Here is a 20,144-nt window from a genome sequence, read left to right as displayed (position 1 = left end):
GACCCAGTCATGGCTCTGAAGCCCTCAGTAAATGTCTCTCCTGTGTGTTCCCTGCCCAGGTTCGAACTGATGCGCATGTGCTGGCAGTACAACCCCAAGATGAGACCCTCCTTCCTGGAAATCATCGGTAGCATCAAAGACGAGCTGGACCCAGCCTTCAAAGAGGTCTCCTTCTTCTACAGTGAAGAGAACAAGCCTCCGGACACAGAGGAGCTTGACCTGGAGACTGAGAACATGGAGAGCATTCCTTTAGACCCCTCCTCCACCCTGCAGCCCAGTGACAAGCACTCAGGACACAAGGCCGAGAACGGCCCCGGCGTGGTGGTGCTGCGCGCCAGCTTCGAGGAGCGGCAGCCGTACGCGCACATGAACGGCGGCCGCAAGAACGAGCGCGCCCTGCCGCTGCCCCAGTCCTCGGCCTGCTGATCCTCGCAGGAGCGAAGCACGCGCAAACACAGGCATTGGGGGAAGAAAGAAAGAAAATCACAATATATTCAAAAGCCTACTGTACCTCAGTGGATCTTCAGAACTGCCATAGCTGCACTTGGGAGAACCCTTTTTTCAGTAAACAAGTTACCGTCTTTTTCTTTTTTTTTTTTCAATATGCAAGCAGATGTTTGTTTCAGTCAAGGACTCCAGTCGTGGGGCACACAGTTGGCCTTTTAAAACTCTTAAATGTTAACACTTAATAGCAACAGAAAACTTGAGATCTGATGTCTCTCTCTCCTCTCTTCTCTCTCTTCTTTCTCTTTCTTTCTGTCTCTTTGCTTCATAATGGGAAACATATCTGCGTGCAAGTTCAACCGTACAGCACTTTTATCAGATCAAAGATATTGCAGGCCAGGTGGTTCCCAGTACCCCTGCAAGCACCTGCCTAACACTGTAGGTCTTTATATAAAAAAAACACAAACAAAAAACCACAAACAAACAAAAAAAACCACACACAAAAAAACGCTAAACTAAAAAAGACTGGATTTTTAATGTTGCTCTTTAATCTTTTTAGGAACATGTAAAAGAATAAAAAAGGGCCATCATTCGTCCAAGGCTGTTACCATTTTCAACGCTGCCAAATTTTGCCAAAAAAATGAACTCTTTGTTTTTTGTTTTCGTTTGTTTTTTTGCTTTCTTTTGTGTTTTTTTGTAGTCATGGAAGGAGCACAGTAATCAACTGCTCTGTTCAAAACAGATCCTGACCAATATGTTCTATTCAGTCATGCACTGGTATTTAAAAAAAAAAAATTAAAAAAAAGTCAAATTGTCTAGATCTTCTTTCAAAACTGGACAAAATGTGATTTTTTTTTTCTTTTCTTGTGATGGAGAAGATAAAAGGGATGGGGTAAAGAACCAGCCCTCCCTCCACCCCTGTCCCCATCCCAGTGAATTCTGGACAAAACTGGCAGTGGTGAGCTAAACAAACACACGTGCATTTCGTACAAAAAAGTCAACCGCCCGCCAAAAATGAGTTACGAAAAAGCTGAGAATGAGCGGCCGAGATCTCCATCGTTGCAGCCTGCCTTCCTTCCCAGGCTTGCAAGGAAAAAACACCTAGGAACATAAATTGGAGAAGACAAAAAAAAGCAGTAACCGGATTCAAGTATACGATGCTTTGTTGACCTTTACTCTTTATTATTAAGACTTCTCGAAGGGTCTTGCAGTTCTATGTTAGACCATGGATCATTTGCATACACATTGTCTTTTGTGTCACTTTTATAACTTTCTTACGGTTCAGATACTCATCTATATGTCTGTACAGAAAAAAGCTGCTATTTTTTTTGTTCTTTATCTTTGTGGATTTAATCTATGAAAACCTTCAGGTCTGCCCTCCTTCCCTTCCACTTCAACAAATTTTCTTATGCTTTGTACTATAGTGTGTAACTTTTACTTCCTCCTTCCCAGTAACTGATAACCTTTCATATGATTTGCCATGAACTGTTTAATGCCTTTTTATAAATACATTTCCTCCTTTTTTTTTTAATTTTTTTTTTAATTTTATTTTCCTTCCCATTAGTTGTTTTACAACATCTTGGCTGTGTGGGCTATGGGGCTTTGGAGGGGGACGAGGAGAAAGAAGGGACACCCCGCACAGGAACACTCTGGCAGTGCTGTGGTGTGGTGTTTTTAAGCCCCAGTTTTCCTTCCTTCCCACTAACCTCTGCCCAGACAGCACACGAGTCTCTTACAGTGCAAGGCGTGATACAAACTCAGGTCAGAAACAAAAGGTTAACTATTTAGTACATCCTTGTTCAGTGTTTATATTCATTGTTGTACAAGGGTCCTACCCCTCCTGCCCTCCCTGCTTGTTCACACATCCACCCGCCCGTCCCCACACAGACACACACACACACACACACACACATGTATTCTTTTTGCATTATTAGTTGGGTACAACAGCAGACACCAGGCTTTTGGGACACTGATCCTTAAAAAGATTCTTTTAACCCTTCCACCCTGTGAACGAGAGCTGTGCCAGGTGCAGCTGGCGATGCCAGGCATTCCTAAGGTGGCCGTCGATCACCTGGCTCCAGCCAACCCCAGCTCTTCACCTTCCTGATGGGGAAGCCCTCCTGGAGGGAAGCCCTCCTGGAGGGCACCTGGGCTGCTTTTCCCAGCCCTGGTGAAGAAAACCACCCCCAGGCAAAGGGCAGCCCCTGTGCCCTTCCCATGGGGCTGGTGGGAAGCTCAGAGCTGGGGCCGGCGGCTGGGCTGGCAAACAGTGAAGTGTTGGCAGCTATGGAAACCTGTACAAGTCCAAGCTTGTGGCTTAAATCACAGACCAAACCTCAGAACAAAAGAAGACGAGTGAGCTTGTTTGTTCAGTTGCAGAAGCCTTGGTGAGAGGGGAAGGAGGGGCCGTCAGGAAGTCGACACCCGAGGAGTCGCAGCAGTTGCTCATCTTACCTTAGTTCCAGTCTAGGCCTTTGTTTAGCACTGATCCAACCAAACGATGGCAGGAAGAGGTGGTTCTGGGATGGAAATGTTCAAATGTTTTGAGTAAGAACAATGAGAAAAATTATACTGATTGCTAGTTTTGACTGGAGATTTTTAAAAGTTTGTAGTGCTTTTTGCTTGTGTAGTTTAGGTCCCATTATCTTCTCTTGCCTCTGTCCCATAGTGATTTTTTCCTTTTTGAAAATGAAAAAGACAAAAAAGTTAATTAAGAAGGTATTCTATGTAGGATTTTTTATTTATTTTTGTGATATCAGTTTAAATCACTGTAGAGATGCCCCATAATGAATTTAAATACTGAGATAAGGGTTTTAGAGTATGACAGGGGGACAGTTTTTTGATTTTTTTTTCAAACATTTATCTACCTCACTCTTATTTTTTTATATGTGTGTATATAAAAAAAATACATCTCACATTTCTCAGCAGCCAATAAATGCCGTTGATACTGGTAACCTCTCACTCCATATACCACATGCTCTAGGTTCTGGAGGGGAACAGTCACTGCCTGTCACAGAGGGTCACCTCAGAATATTTGCCTCAATTCCAAGGGGTTTCTCCAATTTCTTAAAATCTGTTGTTGTGAGGAGAAATCCAAGAGTTGTGTGATTAAGGTGACCATTCTTTAAGGAAACACAGAGGCTTTTTAATGTGCTGTCACAGCAGCCCTTGGGTCAGCAGCAAAACGCTGCGTGTTTGGAGGAGTGGAAATGCAGCTGACCTGATATGGGAGCTTCAAATTGTGAGTATTTCCTGAAATCTGTTACAGAAATCAAATGTTTACAATGTTTCAAGGTCCAGAAGAAATACTAAAGGGAATGTTCTTTCTGTTTGTCCTGTAGAATGGACTAAGTCATTCCTGCCAGTTCTTGCTCAGATGTCACAAGCATCAAAAAGATATTTGGCTGAATCAGAACCCAAAAATAAATTGGCTCCTATGGGATGGCATTGCTTTCTTGACCAAAACCTGTCACTGGCTGCTACATCAAATTTACAGCTTTGGTCTTTGCTGCTTCTGTTTGATGAGAGCACTGATTTTTTTTTTTTTTTTTTTTTTTTAAACTAACATTGAATTGATTTCTTTTAATGTGCCAGTAAAAAGTCAGTTCCCTTTTCTTCCCCTGTTTATACGCATTATAACTGTGGATTCTGATGGACCAGCCATCAAATTTTAACTGCCCTCTGACAGCGTGTAACTGGTTTACAAGCACACAGGACTAACATGAGCTTGCCATCAGCTTGCTGTATAATGTTTCCTTTTTTTCCAGTTCTGGCAGCTGTTCATGCAGGTGTTGGTTGTGGTATCTGAGTAATGTGGTGCTTGGCTACTTGGAGTTGTACCCAACCTCTTGGATACACAGTGCTGTGGTTAACTACTACAGTTTGTCTTTGGAGGGAGCGTTTCTCCCTAGTCCTGAGAAACCAGCAAAATTGGAAGTTTTCACTATTACTCGTTTGGTTTTCCATGTTTGATGTTCAAGTGACCTTTGGGTGCAGTGGCTGTTCCCCTCCCTTGCACATATTGATTACCACAACTGGAGATCCTCAGATCTTTCAGCTGGCTAGGAGGGTTTTGTTAAAACTGTCCGAGTTTCTGGTTTGTAGAATTGTACGTAGGTGGTTTTACAATGCATTAGGAAGAAACACTAATGACGTAGCATCACAAGAAGCATTTCAAAAAGCACTTCAGTAGAAGACAGCCACGAGGCCTCGTGTCTGTGTGTGATGGCAGTCAGCTCTCCTGGACCAAACCACCTTCATGATACCATTGCATTGTGTTTGCAATTCAAGCTTAATTCCTTTTTTGTTCTGTTTGTTTCCATAGCTTTTTTTGTTGTGTTTTGTGCATTTTGAATAGCTTTATTCACATGGGTTTTTCATGCAGACTTCCCTTGGACAGTAAATCGAGTTGTTTATGCATGTGAACAACTGAGAATTAATGTTGGCTTGATAGAGTCATAATATGGTTTGTAATGTTGTTCTTCCCTGAGACCACTGGCTTGTCTGGTATGGAAAATTTATTTAGAACTTCAGCTATGTTTGAATAAAGTTAAAGTAATCCAGTTTGTTCATAAATTAAACACAAAAGCCCACCCAGCCCTGAAAAGCAGCATTTGAGGAATGGCACCAGGATGTCCCGATGCGGTGGGACAGGAGCTGGCGTCGCCGAGGGGAGCAGGGACTGCAGGGCTCAGCCACGGGTCCCTCCTGAGTGGCACTGCAGAGTGCCCTGGCAGAGGAGCTGGTGTGCTTGCAGGGAACACAATTGCTGTGCAGACACAGCCGTGGCCCTAAATCAGGTGCTCCTCGGAGGGACGATAAACCAGAGGCAGCCGCCGAGCACGGCGCAAGGTGTGGAGCCGCCCTGTGTGATGCCCCTGCTCCTCCCAGGTGGTGCCAAGTGTTGTGTGGTTCCAGGTGCACTGATGCTCCTCTTGGTCTCCTAAAACAAAGGAAAGGAAGCCCAGTTTGCCCAGGATGACTGGTGACCAGAGGGGGCTGCTCTCAGGCCCTCTGGGAACTGCTGAGGGCTGTTGGGTTCAATCCAAGTCTAACTGAACAGCACTCCTATTGTTGGTGTAACTCCATACATATATATCTATATATACATATATATATATCTGCATATGTATATCTATAATATAGATATATATATATATATATTTAAACCCTTTTCATTCCATTAGTACAAGTAACACTTGTTTCCTGTTATTCTTATTTTGTTTGTCAACCGTGTATTCAATCACTGGGCTGAACAACAGTGGAGGAAGGTGCAAGGGATCCACTCCCTACTAACCAGTGATAAAGCCAGATATTGCAACTTAACCCATGAGTAGATGTGCAGACAAGGATTGAAGAATGATGTGTAGAAACAACACAAGTGGCCAGGGGTGCTGAAGATACAGAACTCAAGTAGACAGGAGGGCTTTGAAGGACACCTCATTCAGAGGTGCTGAACAGCCTCTGACATGGAGCAGCTGGGTCAGTCAGCACAGAGGAGTTTGTGGGGAGACACCTGACGGCAAAGGATGCAGCAGTGGGGATTTACAGAGACACAGGGCTTGGCAGAAGTTTGAGGTAATATCCCTGAGCTTAATCTGTGGGACAGCAGCAGCGCTCAGGTGTCCCAATTGAGGTTGTTGGTACTTGTAAATGAACCTCTGGACTTTGCAGCTGGAGCAGTAAATGCCTTACCAGGAGTGTGGCAGTGGTTGGTCATCGGCCTGTACGGATCGGTCTCGCCTGCAGCCGGCCTGTTCTGCAAGTACCTTAGGACTTCACTAGTTTGTGTGTGTGCATATGCGTGTGTGCTCATATATAATTTTTTGGGTATGCGTTCTGTTGATTAGTAACCATTAATTAGCATTTTCAATAGGGCTTCAAGTCCAGTAGATTACGGGTAGTCAGTTGACGAAGATCTGGTTTACAAGAACTAACTAAATGTTTCATTGCGTTTTGTAAGTACATAGAATAATTTTATAAAATGTTTGTAGTTTATAAATGCCTAAAATATAATTTAAGGGCACTTTTCTGTGTCCGTGTGTGGGTGTGTCTGTCTGTGATCAGTTTTTCCATGGTACCAGTTACTAGTTAGCTTTACAATATGCCAAAAAGGAATCGCTGACTTGTCCAGTTCATGGCTTGTCCCTCTCCCCCGTCCCTCCCAAGCTTTGTGACTCAGTATACAACGAGTGAGTAAAGGAGGTGGGAAAATGTTCTGTATCTTCAGTATCCTGGTTTTCCAGAGCCCTCTGGTTGGGGTGGGATCCTCTTATGTGGTCATTTCACTTTGCTGTCTAGGGCAGTTACCTTCATGGATGACAGGAACCTCACTGGTCAGGGAAGCAGAGCGGGGTTTGCTGCTCCCCAGGCTCCCGGGGCTGCTCAGCACCTGCTGTGAAGGAGCCACTGCATCAGGGAAAGAGGGAAGGTGGCTTTGGTAATTACTATTGAAGAGTTCTTTGCAAATTTCTTATCACTTCTAAATGCTTGTGTAAAGCTGTAGAGCACCATTGGAAGCTTTGTTGAAATGAGCAAGGGAGGGTCCCTATTTATTGTTATTTAAAAATCTTGAAGATCCAACCTCTCTGCTGTGGACAGGGACACCTTTCTCTTCTTCTGTTTTCTGAACCAGTGAGGTTTGAGATGAAAGGATTGGCCAGAGTTTGTCTACCTCTGGGACAAAAAACTAGAAAGTGCTAAGGAATGGATGCAGTTGCAAATACATTTTCCAATTATTCTTGTTTAAATTTTTTTAAGAGAAAATTAATAACATGGCCAATTTATTACATTAAAAGACTTGCTGTGTATAAATTATTCCTAAAGAAATTCCTGTGTTTATATTAAAATGAATCAGTAGATAAAAAATTTCAAAATGTTTTTGTATATTCTGTTGTAAGAATTTATTCCTGTTATTGCGATATACTCGGGATTCTTTACATTATGAAAAGAAGAAACTTTGTCTATTTTGAATGGCTGAAGCTAAGGCTCCTTTAGTTTCTCTTACTCTGCTTTTTTCTAGTAGTTTCAGTACTACATGATTTAAGTTAAATAAAAGAATTCTGTATGCATTTGTTTGTTTCTGATTTTGTTGCTCCTTATGCAAAGCGAATACAGGTCAGAAAAGTCAGAGCAAAGCTGCTCTGGTCTTCCACTGCCCTTTTGGCTGCATCTAATTGAGCTACTCTTAATAGGAGTCAGTACTGCCATTGTTTGATTGAAATCAAAAGCATTTTCATCCAGAGACACTGAGCTTTTGGATCCTTCATGGCTGAGATTGGAGCAGTTTGCACGAGGCGGTTCCTGTGAATAAGGTGAGCATTGTTAGTTATTTATTTACCTGCAGAGCAATCCCCAGGTGAAGCATTCAGCCAGCCAGCACCTGGTTTTCAGCTTTCTGTAACACTGGAAAGGACCGGCCAGAAAACCAGCATTGTCTTGGCATTTCCAGTTCCTCGGACTCTTGGCATCAAGGTGTTGACTCAAACAGGGCTCAGTGGTGGCCTGAAGCCCCAGCCTGTGCTGGTGTGTTTGTGTCTTGTCCTCTTTACTGATGGTGCTTGAGGAACAGGCTTTTGTTTCCCTCAGGAAATCCCAGGTGTCCAGATGAAGCTGCTGCTGTGCTGTTCCTGACTGATTTCATCTTGTCCTTGTGTCCTGGCAGCAGGATTTCAGAGGAGAGCGTGGACATTCCCTGTGTGCTGAAGGCAGTGCTGTGACCCTCTGTGGTACCCAGCACTTCTGTGCTCCCATGTTTTACAATTTGGGATCTCCTTTGGTGCCCGTTCTGTAGGGAACCTCACGTGCCCTAACCCTCCCCACAGCACAGTGCTTCAGGATTGCCTCTCTTGGGACAGGTTAGCTCTTGGATTTGCCTTTGGGCTGTGCTCTGTGGAAGGACTGTGGGGTTTTCTCCTTGGGAGAGGCACTGAGAATTTGGGGAAGTGGCTGTTTTGGGCTGAAACTCAAGTTACCAACAGCATTATAGGTATTACAGATCCTGCTGGTTTCCAGTTTTCTGTGTTCTCTGAAGTCACTCTAAGTCAGAACCCATTGCTGATGTGGAAAGCAGCATCCACAGCAGGTCAGTAAGAGAGAACTATAAAACTTCCCACACCAGAATCACCAAGTGTGTTTTGATTTACCCCATACCCAAATTTTTTGTGGGCTGAACTCTGGACTCAAACAGGGGCTGAAGAGGATCTCTGTTATGTCCATCCCATGCTGAGTCCTTACAGCTGTGAGCATCCATCTGGGGTCAGCAAGTCTTTATTGATGTTTTTTTCTAACCAACAGAACCAGGATTAAGCATCCTAAAATGTTTTCAATCCAGTTTCACAATTTCTGAAATCTGAACAACTTTATTGTTAGCAATATGAACCACCAATCACTTGGGTTTTTTCCCCTCAAGCCCTTTCTAAGAGATGCAAATGGTTGGTTGGGTTTTGCAAGGAAATTTCACTGAAAGTAACATGGGCTATAAAATCCTTTGTGTGTGAGTTTTAAATAATCTTTAAATCTGCTTCATTTCACAGGTAAGGAATTGCATTCTAAGAAATCCTCATTTTTTCCCTCTGTGATCCATCTCTCTTTGTTCCCCACACTGTTCTAACATTGCTAAGATAATGGTTTGTAATGCTTTTCCTAGAAATTCTGCTGTTACCAACTCAGATAATGGAGGGACGTGGATGAAAGCAGCTCTTCCATTGCCATAATACAGAGAAGTGTAGTAGGTGTAATCACAGATGTACCTGCAATATTAGAACAAAACAAAACCAGGAATCTGAATTAAGGCTCAGTAAAACTTGATTAAATTTAAATATTTTAAGTAGCCAAACCAGATCTGGTTTATGAAATTATTAAGAACATATTTGCTTAGTGAATAAAGGAAATGCTGAAATAAACCAAGTTTGAGAAACAAATGTTGCTTATCTGATGGTTTGGTTTCTCAGACACCCACCCACAAAGAACTTTAAATAAAAAAAAAATAAAATCACAAGACATTCTTGTGGGGTGGGAAAGGTAACACACCCTACTGGAAATTACAACCATGTAACACAGTTTTTGTCTAAGTTATAAAATCTCTGTCTGAAGAGATTTTTCTGATCATTCCACCTTTTAAAATTCAGGTGCAAATCTTGAATTTAAGGGCCAATATTAGCTGATTTTTATTTAAAATAAAATTACTGGTTTGTTTTCCTTTCCAGTGAAGACTACCATAGTAGAAAATTGCTTCAGTGCTACTGGAACACATAATGAGATCACAGGCCTGGTTCTAACAGTACCTGTAATTGCTGTTCTCCAGTGTATCTATTTACATTTTGTATCCCTCCCAGTTGAGAAAAATAGATTAAAATCTGCTACTAGTCTGTATTGCTTTCAGGCTCTCTAAATAGCTGAGGTTTACTGGAGTTGCTCATCACAGGGTGTGCTATGTTGGAACTTGTTTCTTTTGGAATTTACAAATCTATGGAAAAATATCTACTGGCTGTAGCTTTTCATGAAGGCTGCTTTACATAAAATTTAAAATCATCCCAGTTTCATACTTGTGCCCCTCTAAAGAATTTGCTTTGGAGTGATTTTGATTGGAGGAGAGCTCATGGCAAAGATTCTCCAGGGTTAGATGAGCAGATTGAGTTGTTTTTGTGAGCCCCTGATACGCAATGTTTACCTTCCTGCATCTCTGGAAAGGATGATATCAATCCCTTCCACTGAGACGTTTTTCCAGAGAGTCTTCATATTAATTGTAGATTCAATCTTTTCTGGGCCACCTAGCACGCAGCAGGCACCTTCTGGGTGAAAGCCACGAGCATCCCTCTCCTGGTAGCCTTTGTTCTTCCCACACTGCTCCAGGATGATGAGTGCTGTGGTGGACGAAGCCAGCCCAACGTGAACTGTAAGCTGGTTTTTCCCACCAGAGTGAATAATAGGAAATTAAAAATGAGACCTGCTTTTAAAAACATGTGGTGCAAAAGGTCCAAGCAGTATGTGAATTACTGGCTTCAAGGTGGGGAGCCTTGCTCATGTCTAAAGAAAACTTTGATAAGGTATTATAAATGAGAACCAAATTAGGCTGTAGTTTTTGTTGAGTCTAGTCAGGACTGCAGAGCAGCAGTACCTTTTTTGCAGTTTGTGGTAGATATTTTCCTTTCCTTTGTTCAGCATCAGTTATGCTGTTTAACTGGCATGGGGTTAAACCAGCATGCTAATTAGTGTGTGCTCCGAATTTCAGCTTGGAACCTTGATCACAGTTTCAACAGTCACTTTCCAGAGTTGTTTGATGTTTTGCAATACTCCCTTGGAGATTTTTTTCATTGTATTGAGGGGAGGGGAGGAGATTGTTTAACTTCATCATTACCCACCAGTGGCTGAAGAGTTGTCCATATCTTGCAGACTTGCTCCTTTGCTTTTTGGTAAACCACTGGCAGCTGCATGATGCGGAGATCAATGTTTTCACCAAGGCCTCTCTTGGACAGCTCCTGTGTTTACAAAAAAGCCACCAAAGACATGAAGGAGCACTGGATTTCTGACTGATAAACAAACTGGGCTGATTCAACTGAGGAAACACCTGAAAGAGCCACACCTTAGCCCATGGTTCCTGTCGTTGGTCTGCAATGAGATTGGTTTTGTTGTTGCTCCCTCTCTTTTAACTGGAAGAGACTAAAATGTGCTAAACAGTTTCCTAATGTCACGTCTATCCGTGTGGAGCCATTGTTGTGTTTTCCAAGGAGATGCTCAGCCTCCAGTGGGTGGGAGGGGTTATTGCTTTGGGACTGGTCCCTGGGGAACCATGAGGCAGCATCTCTCAGAAAAGCTCCACCATTGAAAGCATCTAAATAGGCTTTGCTGTAGGTAAGAGCTGTTTCTCTGAAAGATCTGGTAGAAAAACTGCACTGCCAAGAGACAAAACCAAGGAGAATTCACCTTAATCATGACTTTTTCACTCCAGAGATCTGCTGGCTTGACCAGGTTCAGGTAAGCTGTGCTGAAGGTCACTGTCGACAGGAGGAAGTCACATTTAGAATGAGTTTAATTTATTTTTTGGTCTAGAATGTTTCTCTAGTAAAAGGATATGTCACTGAGATGTTACTTCTCTGTCAATTATGTACAGTTGAGTTTCCACACAATTTTCCTGAAGAAAAAATTATGCCCAGAATTGAGGTGAATGGAGCAAGGGCACCCTTCAAAGCAGCAGCTTGGCCAGGTGTGGAAGATGGTCTGGAGAATAAATGTCACATGGAAGTGACTTGCAATGATTTTGTCAGTGGAACAGGGCTAACAAGCCAGGCCTAGGCCTTAGCAGAAGGTAAGCAGCTGCAGCGGCAGGGTGCAGAAGGAATTCATCTGAAGTGGGAAGCTCTGTCCCAGAAAAGCAGAATGGTGGCTGAAAATCCCTGTTCCATTTGGGTAAACCACTCCCAAAGGATGGTACAGGCTAAATTTTTAAGGGGGCACAGGCAAAAGTGGAGGTGTCTGATTGGCCCAGGAGACCTGTAACTATTCAGTGTCATCATCATCTCAGGTTTTTGTTTCTCACTCAGGATACCCCTGCGGATGAGGCCCACAGTTCTGGGAAATCTGCCCTCCACCACTCGCTTCCTATATAAACTGTTCCAATTTTCTTGTCAGCGGAAGCATTGATTAGCTGTGCTCAATAAACTATTTGACACAAGCAAGGAAACAATGCCTGCAGGGAAGTAAACACATTTGGAGAACAGTGCCAGCCTTTTTTCCTGTGGGCGCTGACAGTCTTTGAGAGCCCATTGCATCATCCTGCTGAAGAATGCTGTACTGTGCCTGAGCCTCCACACAAGAAAACCCCAGCTGGTTCACAATTAGCATTTGCTTTTCCAAAGCATTTTTAATTTTTACATTTAGTGAGAGTCTTTCTTTTAAACTATAAGGCTTAGAGGACTCGACTACCCCTAATTTTGGTGCAGAATGTGGAGACCCAAAGGCAGCTGTAATGCTGCTCTCCTCTCGTGCTCTCTGGGTTGAGACATTCTGTTGTCACCAGTTGTCATGGCAGAATCACACAGAAATACTTCTGTGCAGAACCAAACTGAAGCTGGCCATAGCAAATGCCTGAGAATTTGTGTCAAGGGAAGATGGTTCTCTATGTCCTAAGCAATTTCAGTGTGTTGTCAATAATGTGTGTTACTGTGTTGTCTAACAATCCCAGCCACGGGCTTACACTCTGTTAGACCAGATGTGTAAACATGGAGCAAAATAAAAAAAGGCTGTTCCTTGTCTCAGCCTTAACCAGAACCAATTTTGCATTAAAGGTGGGAGACTGAAGATGGTTAGAGGAGGGTAACAGCACATGGAAACTCACATTGGTGAGTGAATTCAGTAAACAAGTGCCTGTCTTGTGTAGTTGAAACAGGAAAGGAAATTTCGAAGGAGGAGAAGAGTTTTGGAGGACTGTTTTGTGGGAAAAGTGGTTAGAAACAAAACATGAAGATTCTTTCTTGGGAAGTTCTTTTAGAAGGGAGAAGAAATCCAGCATTATCAGCTGCTGACCTTGAGCTATTGTGAGTTGTGGTCATAGTCCTGGTCCACTGGTGTTCTGATCCAACGAGAAGTGATTCGCAGAGCACTGTGCTCAGGTTGGTGCTGGAAGCTCTGTGTGTTGGAAATAGCTAGAACTTCTAGAAAACTCTGGAAAACATCACTGATTTTGCCTGAGTTCTCACTGATTTGGGTTGCTGGGAAGGTTGTTGTGTGTGTTAATTTTGTGAACTGCTCATGCTGGTGCAGAAAGGAAACCAGGTTTCAGTTGGCCCAGCCAGACTGCAAGTACATTGCAAACAAAGGTGTTTTGTGTGGCTGGTTAGTGGGGTTTTATGTGTTTGGTTTGGGGTTTTGGTTGTTTTAAGTTGTTGGGTTTTTTTCTAATCCTGTAGATAACCTTCTTAAAACTTCAGGGATGTCAGAGTTCCAACACAGAAATGAAGGCACTAAATAGCAATGTCTTGGTTTCACAGATGATGAAACTAAAGCAGAAGGGGAGAGAGAGACAGATTAAATGACAGATTTCCAAAGACCACATGGTCAGTGGCAGGATGAAAAACTGTGCTGGGAGATCTGATCCTCATCTCCTGATAGCAGACATAGTTCCCAGAAGCAGTTGGAAATGTGACCTGTTCTTTGCACTAACAGTTTAATTACTATGAATGTTGTCACTCAACTTACATTTGTGCCCTATTAACTGGAGACTCTGACCTTGATGGTGGAGTGCCCTGAAAGGTCATTTTGCAGCCAAGATGCAGACAGGACATTCTGCAGGAGGAGGCACAGCAAAAAGGTTGGACTGGCACAGCTGATCCCATCAGCAGCCCCTTGTGGAGGAGCTTAAGGAAACAGTAAGATCAAGTATTGCTCAGAGAAGGGCAGCCATGGTTCTTTGGCCAAGGATCCATTTCAAGAGCATGGAGAGTGAGGTTTTGCTTTGGAATTAGGACACTGGAACTGTTAACTGTATTTTTACAGGATTTCAGAGGCTTTTGGTATGAGGACCCTTCTGGGATGTGAACTTCTAAGGCTGTGTGTATCAGCATTACATCATCACTCAGGGTGCTATCCAGGCTTTTGATAAGCACCTACTTCATTTTGGGGTAATAATTAGGATAGTTCTGGGTAATGCTACAAAGGCATTCAGCCATATGTCCAGTTATATTCAGTAGGTCTGTTCTGGCTGCTCAGCACGTTGCCGAGGATGAATCTGAGTGCACACTTGCGTGGTTCACAGCAAAGAGACTTGGCCAGAGGGTTTTATGTCACTCCAGTGATCTATGCAGGTACTGCAAGCCAAGGCAGGATTACTTCCAGATGTAAATACTAAATTTTGCTATCTTTAATATATGTGCATAAGTTTCCTGAAGATCATAGGGCTACTCCCCTGAATGAGGCCAATGGAACAATACTACAAGATTGCTATTTAGTGTGGAGAAGCCTATCGAAATTCAAAGTGCTTCCAGATTTGCAGTAAATTTCTCTGAATTGCCTGAATTAACCACCTTTGCTGGGGAGTAGGAAACCAAAGCAGCATCCCCAGTCTGAATACAAATTAATTCCACATAGAGGGTGCCACATCAGAGGGAAATGGATTTGTTCTCCTCCCTGTACAAGGACTGACATCTGTTTTGCTCGGGAATGCTGTGGCCCTTGTTATGAGTCCCTGGCATGGGCAGCTCATGGCATTGTTACAGAAAACTCATCCCATTGGTGTGTCCTCACGAGGCTGTTTAGATTGCAGATAAAGAATATGCTCTATTTTCAGCCAGAAGAGGATGACCTTGCACCCAAAATTAGAACCAATAGGAATCAGGAAATAATGAGCAAGAACACTGTCAACTGACAAATATTTGTGGTTTAGGGCACATGTCAAGTTGGAGTTAAGATAATTTATGGGTCTCCTGTCATGACTGGGATGTGGAAAGGTATCACAGAAGGATTTTTGTTTCTTGTTAGCCTACAGGGATAACACCCCTCAAGACCTGGAAGGGGCAATAGATTTATTCTACCAAACACCAAGCTGCACTCAGCATTCTTGACTCAACAAAGCTAGAATAGAAAATACGTATGTTTTGGTGAAATTACTATAGCTTTGGTCTTTGGGAAAACATACTGGCTCTTTGTTTTTCAATCATCTTGGCTTGAGTGCACTTCAGTTTCAAAACAGATATTCAGTAGCTGTCACCAAAATTTCTACTATGGTTAGTCCTATAGAGCCATCACCTTTCTGTCATTACTAATACTTTCCTATAGTTGACTTTCTCACTTCATTGTCCAAAAGCATTAAAAATTGTATGGACTAGTTTCAGTCTTCATAAGAGAACACAGCCCCCTTGGTTTGTTTTACATGTCTTACTTTCCATTTTACCAATATTATCTGTCATTTCTTGTATATTTTGGACCAATGCTCCAATTTAATTTTACTACTTTGACTGTTCCCCCACTAGTTTCAGATTTCATTGTGTAACCTCCTTTCTACCTTGGGATTGCTAAAAACTTATGTGGAAGATCCTCTCACAATGACTCTGTTCATAGGTACCTGATGAGAGTAACTGAACTCCAGGAAAGGCTGCTGTCTGTCACAGGGAGAATGAATCAGATGATGCTGAAAGCCAGGTATCCAAACCATGTCTTTGTATCCCCCAGCTAAATTTGTTCTGCTACACAGATTTAGGAAACAAGCAGGAACTGCATTTGAGATTTATTACTGCTGGTCAAGGTGTATGGAGGAAAAAACCCCTGTGAATGACCTTGTTTTCAATTTAACTGTAGAATTCACTGTCATTTGAAAGTGGAAGCCAAAGCTGAAATGTGAACTCCCACTCAGAGCTGGCAGTATTTAGGTTCTGTGTTCCTGAAGCAGGCAGTAAGAACTCAATAGGCTACACTTGTGTGAGAAGCAAATCACCTCACACAGGATAAAATGAACTGTGATAGGAGAGATGATGGTTTACTACAGACAGACATAACCTGTGGCACATGCAATAGTTGTAGAAAAGGCACCATAAGAAAAAATAAAATTTTTAAATGAAGAATAATATTTTAAAGTGCCTAAATGGAACCAAAAATAAAGCAAGTAAAGTAATATTTCAATGCACTATCCTCTTTGTTCCATGTTGTGTGTCCGCTCCATGAGGCACAATTCTGTTTAATGAGTCATGAAAAGGGAATGGAAAGCATAAGACCAGTTTGTGTTGGGATGGCTGAAAAATAAAATGCCTCCCTCATTTTTTTCCTTTTTATGCCTACCTTCACTGCTTCCCAGCTAGAATTAACCAGGTATTGTCTGAAGGGACCAAAACCTGAAAAGAAAGAAAAGTGGTTTTAACCTGTGCTTACTCTACAATTTCAGATTAGGTGTTGATGTGTGCACACACATATTGGATTTTTATCTTCCTATTTTTGGTTATGGAGGTTGAGTTTTTTAGATAGGATTTAGCTTTAGTAACACTTAAGGGAACAGTATTTTCAATTTGTATATTCACTGATAAAAGAACTAATCCTGCAATCTTCATTCATGTCAAGCCTTTCTTATGAGAGAGCCTTAACTGGAGCTGGATAAATGTACCTCCAATAGGACAGATCATGTAAATGATAATTTTGGGGAAGGCTCATCATCCCTAGAAATACCACTACTAAAAGTTATGGTATTAAATACTCCTGGGTCACAGTTAATGTATCATTCTTATTGTTAAAGCTCATGAAGATTAAGACATGCATACTTAATGAAAATGTTTGAAAGAGTAAAATTTATTTTAATAGCAAGTAATGAAAACTTAGTTTTCTGTCTGGGAAAATGTGCTTTTTTGTGATGCTGGGAAAAATGTCTTCACTTTTTCCCCCAGGAAAAGAGAGGAGAAAAGGGGAAAGAACACTTTGACTCCCAAGTATTGCATTCAATTTTATGCATATTTTTTTGTGAAAGGATTTTTTTTAATAAAAAGGGAAAAGACCTAATTTTGAGCAGATGGGCATTTTGTCATTAAAAAGTTTGCAGGAAAACTCCCACTATCTTTATTAATCTCAATTAATGTTCTCAATCCAGAGTGTTGCTAAGTCCTAGATACTGGGTGTCAGGAAAATGATTTTGTGAAATGGTTTTAATGCTATAACTCTTAAATATTTAAAATCCTTAAATGGAAAAGTAAATACTTGACAGCAGATGATTGCTATTTTGCACAGTGAAAGCTACTTGTATGTAGAGACAATTAAGCCTAAATGCAGGCTTGTGACAGCTTAATTAGTGCTGGACTTTAAGCATTTCTTAATTTGTTAATATTTATTTCATAACTGCTCCATCTTTTCTCTTTTATGTTATGAAAAGCTTATATTTTTGACAAGGTTTGAGTTTCTCCTGTGGTGAGGGAACAAAGAAAATGGTGTTCATTTCACATTTCCAGGAAACATAAAACCCCATTATTCCCACTTTGCTTTGAGAGCAAAATTCAGGTGGCACCTGCTCCATTTTGGAGCTGTAGTTGTACAAGTTTCTGTACCTGTGTGTGCAGAATTGCAGAATTATAATAAAGTTATTAAGTAGCTCACAATGAAACACTTGTGTCAGGGGTGGCCCCAAGAAACTACTGCTTAGGATAAAATTGTTATGAAAAATAGCTAATTGTATGAGAATTTTACTGCAATTCCTGCAGCAATGTGGAGAGGTAACTGCATGAATGTGACTGGGCTCCATATAATAACCTGGGCTCCCTGCCAGCAGGTTTGTATTCTGAGCAGGTGAAAATGTGACAGAGACATGCTGTGATAATCTCTGTAGTAGATTAAAGATGCACATGTGTCTTAACTAGTCTAAAGCTTTTTGACCAAGGAGATTTCTGGACATAAATGGTGATCTAAAGGGAGGAAAAAACTAACAGGGTGCTAAGAAGTGTTCCCAACAAGGGTATGTGCCATAAATATCATAGGAGAGAACCAGACTGTCAGCCTTTTAGGAGGTTAGCAAATACCTCTTGCCCTTTCCTGCACTCCCATCCAGCTCATCTGCAGTTAGGGCTGGAGCAAGCCAGACTAGTTCTGCCCATCTTGCAGCTATTAAAAAAAAAAAAAAAAAAAAAAAGACAAGTGTTTAATTGAAAACAGCAAGATGCAAATCTCTTTGATGTAGCTTCACCCTCGTTCCTATATCCTCAGATGACCTGCAGTGGAAAATTATCCAGCAACTCACATGTCAAGATATGTGTAATGATTGCCCTTAGATGAGCCAGTGGCAACAAGAGGAACAGCAAGCAGCAGCATTCCTTAGGAGCTTTAACCTTTTAAAGCTCAGCACTCTCTGAGCTGCTGGTTCTGACTCTGTGATGCTGCACTAGTTGGGGCCAGCAAGAGAAATTCCAAATTTGGTCCCTTGTGCTGCATGTTCAGGCATGTTCCTTTGGTATATTTAAATGGGATGGTTTCGTTTAGCAGTGATGAGGCAGCATCTCCTGTTTAAAACTCCCTTACCTTGCCATGAAACTGAGCCCCTGAAAGTTGCCACGTGCTGCTCTAATTCTGGACACTGACTGTATGACATTGTGATGCAACCTGGTTTTCTTGCTTCAGAGCTTCTTTTGGGTAAGCTTTATCTAATAGTAGCCTGCACTGCCTTGAGCTATGTGGTTTGGATCAGAGAGAATGTCAACAAAGATTAAAACATGGAGAGAATGAACAACAAACCCAACTGGATGGCAGGAAAGAGGGCAGAATGCAGTCTGTTTCCGCTGACATGCATCTGATTTTTCTTAGGAAGGCACAGCAAGTTATTTTCCATTTGGAAATGTTAGTATGACCATTTGCTACTCTTTTTCCCTCCAGGAAACTGTTTATGACAAAGATCAAGCATGCGTGCATACCATCTCTGGCTCAAAGAATGAAATAAAAATCTTACCAGTCACCACCACAGTGTTGGAATTTGAATCCATGATATCTGTGCTCCAGAAGGTGGAATCTTCCTGTCTTTCAGTTCCAAGCAGTATCATAATTCAGGTATCTGTGGCAAACTTCATTTGGGCCACCTTTTTTCTTCCAACTCTGATGACTCTGGCTTCACATGACAGGGATGATTTGTGACTCATGTAACTTCTAAAGCAAAAATGATTACGTCTCTATTAAAGATAGAAGTCTGACTGACTGGGACTGCCCCAAACTCTTTCCTCTCCCAGGCATGGAGTATTTAGGAAGAAGAGGAAAAGCTTAAGAAATTTCTTGCAAAATATACAGCAATATTTTTCATCACTTGTTTATGTGCAAGTAAACAGAAAATTAATTGAATCAGTTTGATTATCTCTGTGGGTATTCTGTTTTTAGCAGTTGTAACTCACTTTAACAGCAAGGAATTACAATTACAAAAAATTAACTGTCCATTTCCACTGTTCTTGGACTTCTCCTTACTAACTAAAGCTCAGAGGTAACTTTGCTGTCCTTCTTCACAGCACTTATCTGACTTACTCCTCTTGATCTTTATGTCAGGCTTGTTATGAAAGAGTCCAAGCACTGTAGACTTTTCAAAGCAAACACCAACAGGAAAATGTGTGTATTTGCTAACCCAAAACATTTACTCCATAGTACCCTTTAACAGGCAACATGTTAGAAAATCTCACTCCAACTTGCAAGGTCAGAGGAACTCTGGAAGCTGGGTTGTAGCTTGCTGAAACTGGTGAGTTTAATAGCTGGTCTGTCTTCATTAAAGTGGAGCCCGAGAGCCAATGGGGGGGGGGGCTGAAATCAAAACATATGCACATTGTCACTGCCCAAAACAAAAGCATATGCAAGTTCTCTTGGGAATTATAACTATGTGGGCAGAGGGTTTCACTGGGTCCTGTTTTGAGTAGGAAGTGTGTGTGTGTGTATGTGTGTGTGTGTGTGAGAAAGAGAGAGGGAGGGGAGAAATAAGCTAAGAATAGAAAGCCACTATATTATCTCAAGAGAGCTGGTAATTGTGAGACCTTAGGGAAAAAAAAGAAAAATCCCTGAAGAAATCCCTTGGGTTGGGTGGTGGCTGAATGAGGTTTGGAGCTATGACCTGTGTCTGTCATTTAAATTGTCCTGTGCTGAGACACAAAATGATGTGTGGAGTCTCTTTATTTAAAAGACTCTGATTCCACCATCCACTTCTTCCCCTGACTAACACAACTTGCAGAATTAACTTTTGCTGGCTGCTGGGGCTGAAGGAGCTTCCAATACAGGAA

The 20,144-nt window shown here is 41.9% G+C and overlaps 2 protein-coding genes across 4 annotated transcripts in view; one reads left to right on the top strand and one right to left on the bottom strand.

Moving 5' to 3' along the window:
* IGF1R (insulin like growth factor 1 receptor) overlaps window positions 1–7,514 on the top strand; it is a 169,471-nt gene extending 161,957 nt beyond the window's left edge. For both annotated transcript variants that reach the window (XM_063169908.1, XM_063169907.1), the window contains exon 21: window positions 60–7,514. In XM_063169908.1, coding sequence (XP_063025978.1) covers window positions 60–426 — 367 coding nt within the window. In that variant the 3' untranslated portion in view covers window positions 427–7,514. The remainder of the gene's footprint in view (window positions 1–59) is intronic.
* PGPEP1L (pyroglutamyl-peptidase I like) lies at window positions 3,036–19,158 on the bottom strand. 2 transcript variants are annotated; one of them, XM_063169911.1, is made up of 6 exons: window positions 18,845–19,158; window positions 16,210–16,262; window positions 10,806–10,922; window positions 10,115–10,344; window positions 9,111–9,194; window positions 3,036–3,122 (listed from the first exon to the last, which is right to left on the bottom strand). In XM_063169911.1, exons 1-6 carry the CDS (start codon window positions 18,933–18,935, stop codon window positions 3,086–3,088), a joined length of 612 nt encoding a protein of 203 aa, XP_063025981.1. In that variant the 5' UTR covers window positions 18,936–19,158; the 3' UTR covers window positions 3,036–3,085. The 2 variants fall into 2 exon arrangements, with proteins under 2 accessions (XP_063025981.1, XP_063025980.1); XM_063169910.1 differs by lacking the exon at window positions 3,036–3,122 and having other exon boundaries at window positions 8,785–9,194; window positions 18,845–19,049.
* Between the last annotated feature and the right edge of the window lie 986 nt (window positions 19,159–20,144).

This window comes from Melospiza melodia, chromosome 15 (genome assembly GCF_035770615.1).
Source record: "Melospiza melodia melodia isolate bMelMel2 chromosome 15, bMelMel2.pri, whole genome shotgun sequence".
In the NCBI taxonomy this organism is placed as follows: Eukaryota; Metazoa; Chordata; class Aves; order Passeriformes; family Passerellidae; genus Melospiza; species Melospiza melodia.
The sequence above is the reverse complement of the archived record's forward strand: the minus strand, read 5'-3'. Positions and strand labels throughout refer to the sequence as shown.

Excerpts from the sequence above, each read along its gene's own strand:
- PGPEP1L (XM_063169910.1), bottom strand. The coding sequence starts at position 18,935 with ATGATACTGCTTGGAACTGAAAGACAGGAAGATTCCACCTTCTGGAGC. Across the intron at positions 10,923-16,209 it reads CTAGCTGGGAAGCAGTGAAG|GAGCTGTCCAAGAGAGGCCT; the intron begins GTAGGCATAAAA and ends TTGTAAACACAG. Across the intron at positions 9,195-10,114 it reads CTTTCCAGAGATGCAGGAAG|GTACATCTGTGATTACACCT; the intron begins GTAAACATTGCG and ends CTAATATTGCAG.